The 12,500-nt window shown below is 49.4% G+C and overlaps 1 protein-coding gene across 1 annotated transcript in view; it reads right to left on the reverse strand.

Moving 5' to 3' along the window:
- fam184ab (family with sequence similarity 184 member Ab) overlaps nt 1–10,942 on the reverse strand; it is a gene marked incomplete at its 3' end in the record, with an annotated part of 28,373 nt that extends 17,431 nt beyond the window's left edge. Inside the window, 9 exon segments of the mRNA XM_080791536.1 lie at nt 799–960; nt 2,097–2,219; nt 2,488–2,673; nt 3,351–3,532; nt 3,736–3,871; nt 4,249–4,500; nt 6,943–7,026; nt 8,157–8,396; nt 10,850–10,942. Of these exon segments, the coding sequence (XP_080647662.1) occupies nt 799–960; nt 2,097–2,219; nt 2,488–2,673; nt 3,351–3,532; nt 3,736–3,871; nt 4,249–4,500; nt 6,943–7,026; nt 8,157–8,396; nt 10,850–10,927 (1,443 nt within the window). The 5' untranslated portion in view covers nt 10,928–10,942.
- Between the last annotated feature and the right edge of the window lie 1,558 nt (nt 10,943–12,500).

Here is a 12,500-nt window from a genome sequence, read left to right on the forward strand (position 1 = left end):
GTCTATGAGGGGAAATGCATTGGGATTGGTCGTCATGAAAGGGGGCGGGACTGCGGCGCTCTATAGTGTGAGATGTATAGATTTTTTTAACAATATATTTTTATAAAGAATTGATCACAATGTCACCATGGAGCGGTCCACATACTGTACACTGTACTGTCCAGAGGGCACCCCCCTAGTGTCTATCTGTGCGCGCCACTGATTCAGCATGTTGCTCTCAGGGCATTCTGGGTATTGTAGTTTATTGTACCTGCAGTGCATTCAGCATGTTGCTGGTCTCTCTCAGGGCATTCTGGGTATTGTAGTTTATTGTACCTGCAGTGCATTCAGCATGTTGCTGGTCTCTCTCAGGGCATTCTGGGTATTGTAGTTTATTGTACCTGCAGTGCATTCTGGGTATTGTAGTTTATTGTACCTGCAGTGCGTCCAGCATGTTGCTGGTCTCTAGCAGTGCATTCAGCATGTTGCTCTAAGGGCATTCTGGGTATTGTAGTTTATTGTACCTGCAGTGCATTCAGCATGTTGCTGGTCTCTAGCAGTGCATTCTGGGTATTGTAGTTTATTGTACCTGCAGTGCATTCAGCATGTTGCTGGTCTCTAGCAGTGCATTCTGGGTATTGTAGTTTATTGTACCTGCAGTGCGTTCAGCATGTTGCTGGTCTCTAGCAGTGCATTCTGGGTATTGTAGTTTATTGTACCTGCAGTGCGTTCAGCATGTTGCTGGTCTCTAGCAGTGAATTCTGGGTATTGTAGTTCATTGTACCTGCAGTGCATTCTGGGTATTGTAGTTTATTGTACCTGCAGTGCGTTCAGCATGTTGCTGGTCTCTCTCAGGCGCCCCCTGGTGGCGTCCAGCTCCTCCAGCAGGTTGTCCTGAGCCTCCTTCAGAGACGAGATCTGACCCTCGCAGGCACCCGTAGCTCGCTCGCCCCGCTGCACCTCCTCCTGCAGCCTGAGGCACTGGAGAGAGGGAGAGAGAGAGAGAGAGAGAGAGAGAGAGAGAGAGAGAGAGAGAGAGAGGGAGACAGAGACAGAGACAGAGAGAGAGAGAGAGAGAGAGAGAGGGAGAGAGAGAGAGACAGAGACAGAGACAGAGAGAGAGAGAGAGAGAGAGAGAGAGAGAGAGAGAGAGAGAGAGAGAGAGAGGAGAGAGGGAGAGAGGGAGAGAGGAGAGAGAGAGAGAGAGAGAGAGAGGGAGAGAGAGAGAGAGAGAGAGAGAGAGAGAGAGAGAGAGAGAGAGAGAGAGAGGAGAGAGGGAGAGAGAGAGAGAGAGAGAGAGAGAGAGAGAGGGGGGGGGGATCAGACCATAACAACCAGTGTGGGCTGGTGTCGACTAAAACTACGACAAATACATTTCGTCGACTAAAACTACGACAAATACATTTCGTCGACTAAAACTACGACAAATACATTTTGTCGATTAAAACTACGACAAATACATTTTGTCGATTAAAACTACGACAAAGACATTTTGTCGATTAAAACTACGACAAAGACATTTTGTCGACTAAAACTACGACAAAGACATTTTGTCGACTAAAACTACGACAAATACATTTTGTCGACTAAAACTACGACAAAGACATTTTGTCGACTAAAACTACGACAAATACATTTTGTCGACTAAAACTACGACAAAGACATTTTGTCGATTAAAACTACGACAAAGACATTTTGTCGACCTAAAACTACGACAAATACATTTTGTCGATTAAAACTACGACAAAGACATTTTGTCGACTAAAACTACGACAAAGACATTTTGTCGACTAAAACTACGACAAAGACATTTTGTCGATTAAAAACTACGACAAAGACATTTTGTCGACTAAAACTACGACAAAGACATTTTGTCGACTAAAACTACGACAAAGACATTTTGTCGATTAAAACTACGACAAAGACAATTTTGTCGACTAAAACTACGACAAATACATTTTGTCGATTTAAAACTACGACAAAGACATTTTGTCGATTAAAACTACGACAAAGACATTTTGTCGACTGCCTTTTTTTCACTGACGAAAAAGCAGTGAGTTATGAGGTCATCACTATGATGTCACATCCCCATTGGCTACAGGTCATCACTGTCCTACCTCCTCATTGGCTGCAGTGAGTTTCGACGTCAGCTCGTCCCGAAGCTCGTCCAATTGCTGCCTGAGTTGCGTCTTCTCCTCCTCCAATGAGAGGCGCTCCTGCTCAAAGTGCTTCTGCAGCTCCTGCAGGGGCCAATCAGGACACACCGTGATAAGAGAACAGCCAAATCAGAACATGATGAACCTCAGACTGCCGAGGGCCACTGCCGAGTGGCGAATTTCTTTGGTCTTGTTTCCAAAGTGTAGTCGCTTTATGTTAATTATTATATTTCTACTCATATTTGCGTGCATGTGTGTACTTGTACTTGTGTGTGTGTGTGTGTGTGTGTGTGTGTGTGTGTGTGCATGTGTGCGTGCGTGTGTGTGCGTGTGTGCGTGCAGTTCCCCTCACCTCCAGCAGGTGGCTCTTGTCTCTCTCTGCGTTGCTCATAGCGTTGTCCAGACTCAGGCGGTGCTTCTTGTTCAGCTCGTCCATCGCTCGGCTCTGACTCTCCTTCGTGGTGTTAGCCTCGTCCTCGTAGCGCGCCGCCACACTGCGAACCTCGCGCTCGTACGAAGCCTTGTCCTCGCGCAGCGTCTGCAACAACACAACGTAACAACATAGCGTTAGCCTCGTAGCGTTAGCTTCGTAGTGTTAGCCTTGTAGCGTTAGTCTCATACAATTTAGAATTTAGAATTTAGGCATTTAGCAGACGCTCTTAATCCAGAGCGATTTACATTAAGCAAGAATATGCTGTGTTTAAGGTTAGGGGTTGGGGGGTCAATACCTTCTCCAGGGACATGATGTGCTGTGTTTAGGGTTAGGGGTCGGGGCTCAATACCTTCTCCAGGGACATGATGTGCTGTGTTTAGGGTTAGGGGTCGGGGGGTCAATACGTTCTCTAGGGACATGATGTGCTGTGTTTAGGGTTAGGGGTCAATACCTTCTCCAGGGACATGATTTGCTGTGTTTAGGGTTAGGGGTCGGGGGTCAATACGTTCTCTAGGGACATGATGTGCTGTGTTTAGGGTTAGGGGTCGGGGGTCAATGCGTTCTCTAGGGACATGATGTGCTGTGTTTAGGGTTAGGGGTCGGGGGTCAATGCGTTCTCTAGGGACATGATGTGCTGTGTTTAGGGTTAGGGGTCGGGGGTCAATACCTTTTCCAAGGACATGATGTGCTGTGTTTAGGGTTAGGGGTCGGGGGTCAATACCTTCTCCAAGGACATGATGTGCTGTGTTTAGGGTTAGGGGTCGGGGGTCTGGGGTCAATACCTTCTCCAAGGACATGATGTGCTGCCTCTGCCGGTCGTCCAGAGCTTGGCTCTTGCTGGTCAGGGAGGCTCTCTCCTCCTCCAGCCTCTGGACCTTGTCCTTGAGGCGGCTCCGCTCGCTGTCCAGGTCCCTGATGGCTGCTTCCTGGGTCATCTGGGAGGCCTGGAGGCTGCCGATCTGACCTGAGACACACACACTGTTTATCTATCTGTTCCTAACGTTATCTATCTATCTATCTATCTATGAGGAGAGGGGAAGGTAGACAGACAGACAGACAGACAGGCAGGCAGGCAGGCAGACAGGCAGACAGACAGACAGACAGACAGACAGACAGACAGACAGACAGACAGACAGACAGACAGACAGACAGACAGGTTGTTCTCACTAGACTTCAGAAGTATCTCGGTGGCTTGCTGCTGCACCCGGTCCCGCGCCGCCTCCAGCTCCACCTCGGCCTCCTTTTGACGGATCGCCACGATCTGGGAGTCCTGGGTCACCTCGTCCAGATGTTTGGTCACCTCCTAAAGACACAAAGAGGCACGATGGTGACCTCGTCACCTCCTAAACCACACAAAGAGCACCATGGTGACCTCGTCACCTCCTAAACCACACAAATATTTACCTTGACGTTGCTCTCTGCAGTATTCAGGGCAGCCTCTAGGGGGTGGTATAATTACCTTGACATTTCTCTCTGCAGTATTCAGGGCAGCCTCTAGGAGGAGATATAATTTACCTTGACGTTGCTCTCTGCAGTGCTCAGGGCAGCCTCTAGGGGGTGGTATAATTACCTTGACGTTGCTCTCTGCAGTACTCAGGGCAGCCTCTAGGGGGTGGTATAATTACCTTGACGTTGCTCTCTGCAGTACTCAGGGCAGCCTCTAGGGGGAGATGTAATTACCTTGACGTTGCTCTCTGCAGTACTCAGGGCGGCCTGCAGGCGGTGGCTCTTGTCGCGGTTGTCGCGCGCCTCGTCGCTGACGCGCGCTAGCTCGGCGCGCAGCTTGCCCAGCGTCTTCTGAAGGGCCGCCTCCTGGCTCTGGAACTCGCGGCGTAGCTCCGCCTCCGTGCGTTTCCACGCCAGCAGGTTGTCGGCGGTGAGCTGCTGCGTGCGTTTCATCGCCTCCAGCTCGCGCTCGTAGAACGCCTGAGCCTGCGGAGAAAAAACGAATATATATATACCGTACATACATGTTTATGTTTAATTCCGCCCGGGCCTGGAATATAAATACGGGTTTTAACGATATAGAGCGTCGCAGCCCCGCCCCGCCCCCTCGAGAGACCCGGAAAATAATCCCCCGTTCATTTTCCTCGTAGACTTTTCAAAAAGTATTTATTTAAAGACGTTTACGCCGCGGACAAAGACAACTCTTGCCGTGACAAATCATGACAATGTAAACGGCCCTAAAAAACCAACTTTGGTTGAAAGTAAGTCAGCCACACAGCTGACAACTGTGCAAAACTTAGTAGGGCAAGTGAGTCAGCATTAGTAGTAAACTTAGTGAGTCAGCATTAGTAGTAAACTTAGTAGGGCAAGTGAGTCAGCATTAGTAGTAAACTTAGTAGGGTAAGAGTCAGCATTAGTAGTAAACTTAGTGAGTCAGCATTTATGTATTTATGTAGTGTTTTTATTCTCCCCTGTTTTGTTTTTGCTGACCCAGCTCTGTTGATGTGCGCGGATACAGACGTCATGTTTCCGCTTACAGTAACCCAGATAAACGTTCATATTCATGGAAGATCACCACGTTATCCAGGTCGAGTCCTGAAGCGTGTCGTTGCTGTCAGACAGAAAACTCAAATAAAACTCTTTACTTTTTCCAGAGAAGGTAAAAGAAGAAGTAACTTCCGTTTGAACACATTTAGGTAGGCTTAGATGGGGTCCCCAGGGCATGGTTAGGTGGGGTACCCAGGGTGGGGTCCCAGGGCATGGTTAGGTGGGGTACCCAGGGTGGGGGTCCCAGGGCATGGTTAGGTGGGGTACCCAGGGTGGGGTCCCCAGGGCATGGTTAGGTGGGGTACCCAGGGTGGGGGTCCCAGGGCATGGTAGGTGGGGTACCCAGGGTGGGGTCCCAGGCATGGTTAGGTGGGGTACCCAGGGTGGGGGTCCCAGGCATGGTTAGGTGGGGTACCCAGGGTGGGGTCCCAGGGCATGGTTAGGTGGGGTACCCAGGGTGGGGTCCCAGGGCATGGTTAGGTGGGGTACCCAGGGTGGGGTCCCAGGGCATGGTTAGGTGGGGTACCCAGGGTGGGGTCCCAGGGCATGGTTAGGTGGGGAACCCAGGGTGCGGTCCCAGGGCATGGTTAGGTGGGGGTACCCAGGGTGGGGTCCCAGGGCATGGTTAGGTGGGGGGGGGGGGGGGGGGAACGGTACAGGAGCATCAGTGCCAGGACAGAAAGGATGCGGAGAAGCTTCTTTCCCCATCAGGCAATCAGGCTCCTGAACTCTAGCCTCCCTGGCAGATAGGACATGAACTGTGATCCAATCAGGCTCCTGAACTCTAGCCTCCCTGGCAGATAGGACATGAACTGTGATCCAATCAGGCTCCTGAACTCTAGCCTCCCTGGCAGATAGGACATGAACTGTGATCCAATCAGGCTCCTGAACTCTAGCCTCCCTGGCAGATAGGACATGAACTGTGATCCAATCAGGCTCCTGAACTCTAGCCTCCCTGGCAGATATAGGACATGAACTGTGATCCAATCAGGCTCCTGAACTCTAGCCTCCCTGGCAGATAGGACATGAACTGTGATCCAATCAGGCTCCTGAACTCTAGCCTCCCTGGCAGATAGGACATGAACTGTGATCCAATCAGGCTCCTGAACTCTAGCCTCCCTGGCAGATAGGACATGAACTGTGATCCAATCAGGCTCCTGAACTCTAGCCTCCCTGGCAGATAGGACATGAACTGTGATCCAATCAGGGCTCCTGAACTCTAGCCTCCCTGGCAGATAGGACATGAACTGTGATCCAATCAGGCTCCTGAACTCTAGCCTCCCTGGCAGATAGGACATGAACTGTGATCCAATCAGGCTCCTGAACTCTAGCCTCCCTGGCAGATAGGACATGAACTGTGATCCAATCAGCTCCTGAACTCTAGCCTCCCTGGCAGATAGGACATGAACTGTGATCCAATCAGGCTCCTGAACTCTAGCCTCCCTGGCAGATAGGACATGAACTGTGATCCAATCAGGGCTCCTGAACTCTAGCCTCCCTGGCAGATAGGGACATGAACTGTGATCCAATCAGGCTCCTGAACTCTAGCCTCCCTGGCAGATATAGGACATGAACTGTGATCCATGTTCTGTTTTTTTAAATGGTTTTAAAATGGTCTTTATTCTATTAATCTTTTTATGGATCCCTGTAGTTTTTAGGACTTATTTATACTTAGTATTGTCTTGCACTGATAATTTATTATTGTATGAGCCTGTGCTGTCTTTTAACTAGGAGAACGTAATTTCGTTTTTTTCTGCTGCTACAGTTGGAAATGATGACAAAAAAAGCAATCTTGAATCTTGGGGGGTCCCAGTGTGGGGTAGGGTTAGGTGGGGGTACCCAGGGTGGGGTCCCAGGGCGTGGTTAGATGGGGGGGGGTACCTTGGTCAGCTTGGCCTCGTATTCCTCCACTAGTCTCTTCTTGTCTTGTTTCAGCTCCTCCACTCGCTCCGTCAACGACTCCACCTGCAGGACCACAAGGGAACAACATCCTAGTGTCAGCCTCATGCTTTGGTGCACTGCTCCTCCTTGTGGAAACTACAATTCCCACAATGCTTTGGTGCACTGCTCCTCCTTGTGGAAACTACAATTCCCACAATGCTTTGGGTGCACTGCTCCTCCTTGTGGAAACTACAATTCCCACAATGCTTTGGTGCACTGCTCCTCCTTGTGGATAGGGGGGGAGGGGCTTACTGTCTTACTGAGACAACATGTAGTCCAAGACTGTCTAAAGAGGACAAGAAGCGAAGACCGTAAGGGCGCCGCCATGTTGATCACATGGTGCTCCATGGAAGGAAAGAAACATGCGCAGTTGAGACCAAGAAGTTGGACATGCATATGGCACAAATGGCCCAGCAGATGGCGTGAGGTGATTAAAGACCTTGCTGAAAGTAGGGACGCTTGTTATTTCTCACTCTTCTGCCAGCCTATATGCTGAAGCCAGCTTGGCTCAGTGCTCACCATGAACGGACTGATCAACAGGGCAAAAGTTGAAAACCACTGTATTACATACAAATTATATAGATATATTATAGTTGCACTGATCATGACACGGCTGTCTCAGTCAGTCCGTTCATGGTGAGCACTGAGCCAAGCTGGCTTCAGCATATAGGCTGGCAGAAGAGTGAGATACAAGCGTCCCTACTTTCAGCAAGGTCTTTAATCACCTCACGCCATCTGCTGGGCCATTTGTGCCATATGCATGTCCAACTTCCTGGTCTCAATCTGCGCATGTTTCTTTCCTTCCATGGAGCACCATGTGATCAACATGGCGGCGCCCTTACGGTCTTCGCTTCCTGTCCTCTTATACAGTCCTTGATGTAGTCCAGGAAGTAAGAGTGAGCCCAGTGTCGATGACATCAGAGGACACTGGGCTTACTGCTACAATCTAAAATATCTAAAACCATACACACATAAAGACCCCCAGGAAAGTGTTCTAAATCTTCTAAACGTCATTAACATATAACATATATTATAAGTTTCCCTTTAACTAGATGGTTACCTCAGCCTTATGGAGCTGGCCCAGCTTCTCCTGGTCCTTGCTGTGGTTCTGGGTGTAATTAATCATGTTAATTAGATGTTAATTAGATGGTTACCTCAGCCTTATGGAGCTGGCCCAGCTTCTCCTGGTCCTTGCTGTGGTTCTGCGTGTGGTTCTGGTGAGATCGCAGCAGCTCGTGGATCTCCTGCCGGTGCTGGTTCTTCTGCTCCTCCAGGGAGCTCCTCTTCTCCTGGTCGAAGGAGGCCTGGGCCGACGAGAAGGTCCGCAGCTTCTCCTCAAACGACCTCCGCATCTCCTCCACCTCGCGAGACATGGACACCACGCGCTGAGTGTGCTGTCAACACACAACCACAGACACAGTGCTGTCAACACACAACCACAGACATGGACACCACGCGCTGAGTGTGCTGTCAACACACAACCACAGACACAGTGCTTTCAACACACAACCACAGACATGGACACAGTGCTGTCAACACACAACCACAGACATGGACACAGTGCTGTCAACACACAACCACAGACACAGTGCTGTCAACAGACAACCACAGACATGGACACAGTGCTGTCAACAGACAACCACAGACATGGACACAGTGCTGTCAACACACAACCACAGACACAGTGCTGTCAACACACAACCACAGACACAGTGCTGTCAACAGACAACCACAGACATGGACACAGTGCTGTCAACAGACAACCACAGACATGGACACAGTGCTGTCAACACACAACCACAGACACAGTGCTGTCAACACACAACCACAGACACAGTGCTGTCAACAGACAACCACAGACATGGACACAGTGCTGTCAACACACAACCACAGACATGGACACAGTGCTGTCAACAGACAACCACAGACATGGACACAGTGCTGTCAACAGACAACCACAGACATGGACACAGTGCTGTCAACACACAACCACAGACACAGTGCTGTCAACACACAACCACAGACACAGTGCTGTCAACAGACAACCACAGACATGGACACAGTGCTGTCAACACACAACCACAACCACAGACACAGTGCTGTCAACACACAACCACAGACACAGTGCTGTCAACAGACAACCACAGACACAGTGCTGTCAACACACAACCACAGACATGGACACAGTGCTGTCAACAGACAACCACAGACATGGACACAGTGCTGTCAACAGACAACCACAGACATGGACACAGTGCTGTCAACACACAACCACAGACATGGACACAGTGCTGTCAACAGACAACCACAGACACAGTGCTGTCAACACACAACCACAGACACAGTGCTGTCAACACACAACCACAGACACAGTGCTGTCAACACACAACCACAGACATGGACACAGTGCTGTCAACAGACAACCACAGACACAGTGCTGTCAACACACAACCACAGACACAGTGCTGTCAACACACAACCACAGACACAGTGCTGTCAACACACAACCACAGACATGGACACAGTGCTGTCAACACACAACCACAGACATGGACACCACGCGCTGAGTGTGCTGTCAACACACAACGGCCAAAGAGTTAATAGTTCTAGAGAAATGGACACAGCGCGCTGAGTGTGTGTCAACAGACAACCACAGACATGGACACAGTGCTGTCAACACACAACCACAGACACAGTGCTGTCAACACACAACCACAGACATGGACACAGTGCTGTCAACACACAACCACAGACACAGTGCTGTCAACACACAACCACAGACACAGTGCTGTCAACACACAACCACAGACACAGTGCTGTCAACACACAACCACAGACATGGACACAGTGCTGTCAACACACAACCACAGACACAGTGCTGTCAACACACAACCACAGACATGGACACAGTGCTGTCAACAGACAACCACAGACACAGACACAGTGCTGTCAACACACAACCACAGACATGGACACAGTGCTGTCAACAGACAACCACAGACACAGTGCTGTCAACACACAACCACAGACACAGTGCTGTCAACACACAACCACAGACATGGACACAGTGCTGTCAACACACAACCACAGACACAGTGCTGTCAACACACAACCACAGACACAGTGCTGTCAACACACAACCACAGACACAGTGCTGTCAACACACAACCACAGACACAGTGCTGTCAACAGACAACCACAGACATGGACACAGTGCTGTCAACACACAACCACAGACATGGACACCACGCGCTGAGTGTGCTGTCAACACACAACGGCCAAAGAGTTAATAGTTCTAGAGAAATGGACACAGCGCGCTGAGTGTGTGTCAACAGACAACCACAGACATGGACACAGAGACTGAGTATGTGTCAACAGACAACCACAGACATGGACACAGCGCCTATAGGGGGTAGTGGTTAGGGGGTAGTGTGTAGGGGGTAGTGTGTAGTGTGTAGGGGGTAGTGTGTAGTGTGTAGGGGGTAGTGTGTAGAGTGTAGTGTGTAGGGCCTAGGGGGTAGTGTTATGAGGTTACCTGTGCTTCAGTGCAGAGCTGCATGTCCTCCACTCTCTGCCGGTAGGCCTCAAACTCCTGTAGTGTGTAGGGGTAGTGTGTAGTGTGTAGGGGGTAGTGTGTAGTGTGTAGGGGGTAGTGTGTAGGGGGTAGTGTGTAGGGGGTAGTGTGTAGTGTGTAGTGTGTAGGGGGTAGTGTTATGAGGTTAGTGTAGGGGGTAGTGTGTAGGGGGTAGTGTGTAGGGGGTAGTGTGTAGGGGGTAGTGTGTAGTGTGTAGTGTGTAGGGAGTAGTGTGTAGTGTGTAGGGGGTAGGGGGTAGTGTTATGAGGTTACCTGTGCTTCAGTGCAGAGCTGCATGTCCTCCACTCTCTGCCGGTAGGCCTCAAACTCCTGTAAAGCTTGTCTCTTCATTCGGTCGTGAAGCTCCATGGATTCCTCCAACGAGCTGATCCGTCTCTTCAGGTCCAGCTCGTCAGTGATCGTACTCTTATACTGAAACACACACACACGCACACACGCACACACGCACGCACGCACGCACGCACACACGCACGCACGCATTTAATTGCAGTTAATAAAAATACACTGGAGTCAATGAGAGCTCAGCGACCAGCTCTATTTATATATAAAATACACTGAGTCAATGAGAGCTCAGTGACCAGCTCTATTTATATATAATAATAATAATAATAATAATAATAAAGGTACCATTAGGATCTTCTCGCGGGTCTCAGAGAGGATCTGTTTGAACCTCCTCCTCGTGCGCCTCCTTCAGCGTGGCGATGGCGGCCTCGTGTTCGTCGTTCTTCGTGTTCAGAGCGTAGATCACCTGGAGTGCAAAGGTCAAGAGGTCAAATACGGTGGCCCTCGTGCTCATCGTTCATGAGCCGAAACCCGAAACCTCGTCCACCCACACTCCAGCATGGGGGTGTTACGGTGAAACACGTGACCGTTGAGATACGTGACCGTCGTGCGGACTTCACACAACTTACATGGAGGTGTTTAGAATACGTGTCCTGAATACCGCTGGGTTGAACTCTGATAACAAAGCTTTAATTTCTTCACTGCCATCTAGTGTTCAGAAACAGTCGACTGCTTCTCTGCCAGTCGTTCACTCCACCGCTACGGAGATTGGTTTGTTTCCGGGTCAAACAGGAAGGGTGGGGGGGGGCTTCCGGAAGTGGAACGACTCGTCACAACACAGCCTTTAGCTAGCAGAACAACCAGCGACATTTTATCAGCGATAAGATATATAGTGTGATACTGTGAATGAAAGCTGAGAGAGAGAGAGAGAGAGAGAGAGAGAGACAGAGAGAGAGAGAGAGCCACTACAAACCACTACACTTTAGAAACAAGACCAAATAAACAACTACACTTTAGAAACAAGACCAAATAAAGAACTACACTTTAGAAACAAGCCCAAATAAACAACTACACTTTAGAAACAAGACCAAATAAAGAACTACACTTTAGAAACAAGACCAAATAAACAACTACACTTTAGAAACAAGACCAAATAAACAACTACACTTTAGAAACAAGACCAAATAAAGAACTACACTTTAGAAACAAGACCAAATAAACAACTACACTTTAGAAACAAGACAAAATAAACAACTACCTCTCAGAACCCTGTCTCTCAGAACCCTGTCTCTCAGAACCCTGCCTCTCAGTCAGAACCCTGTCTCTCAGAACCCTGCCTCTCAGTCAGAACCCTGTCTCTCAGAACCCTGTCTCTCAGAACCCTGCCTCTCAGTCAGAACCCTGTCTCTCAGAACCCTGCCTCTCATAAGATGTAATGGAAAGTTTCTAACTGCACTCACGTGTAAAAAAATGCCCCATCAAACTTTCAGATGCTGTTTTTCTCCCAGTGTGGAGGAAGAATATACATAGAAATAGAACAATATAGAACAACACATGGCGATACATCACATACATAGAAATAGACATCTAGGATCACACGTAACGCACGCACGTACGTACG

This window comes from Protomyctophum bolini (assembly GCF_963924005.1).
Source record: "Protomyctophum bolini genome assembly, chromosome: 19".
Lineage (NCBI taxonomy): Eukaryota > Metazoa > Chordata > Actinopteri > Myctophiformes > Myctophidae > Protomyctophum > Protomyctophum bolini.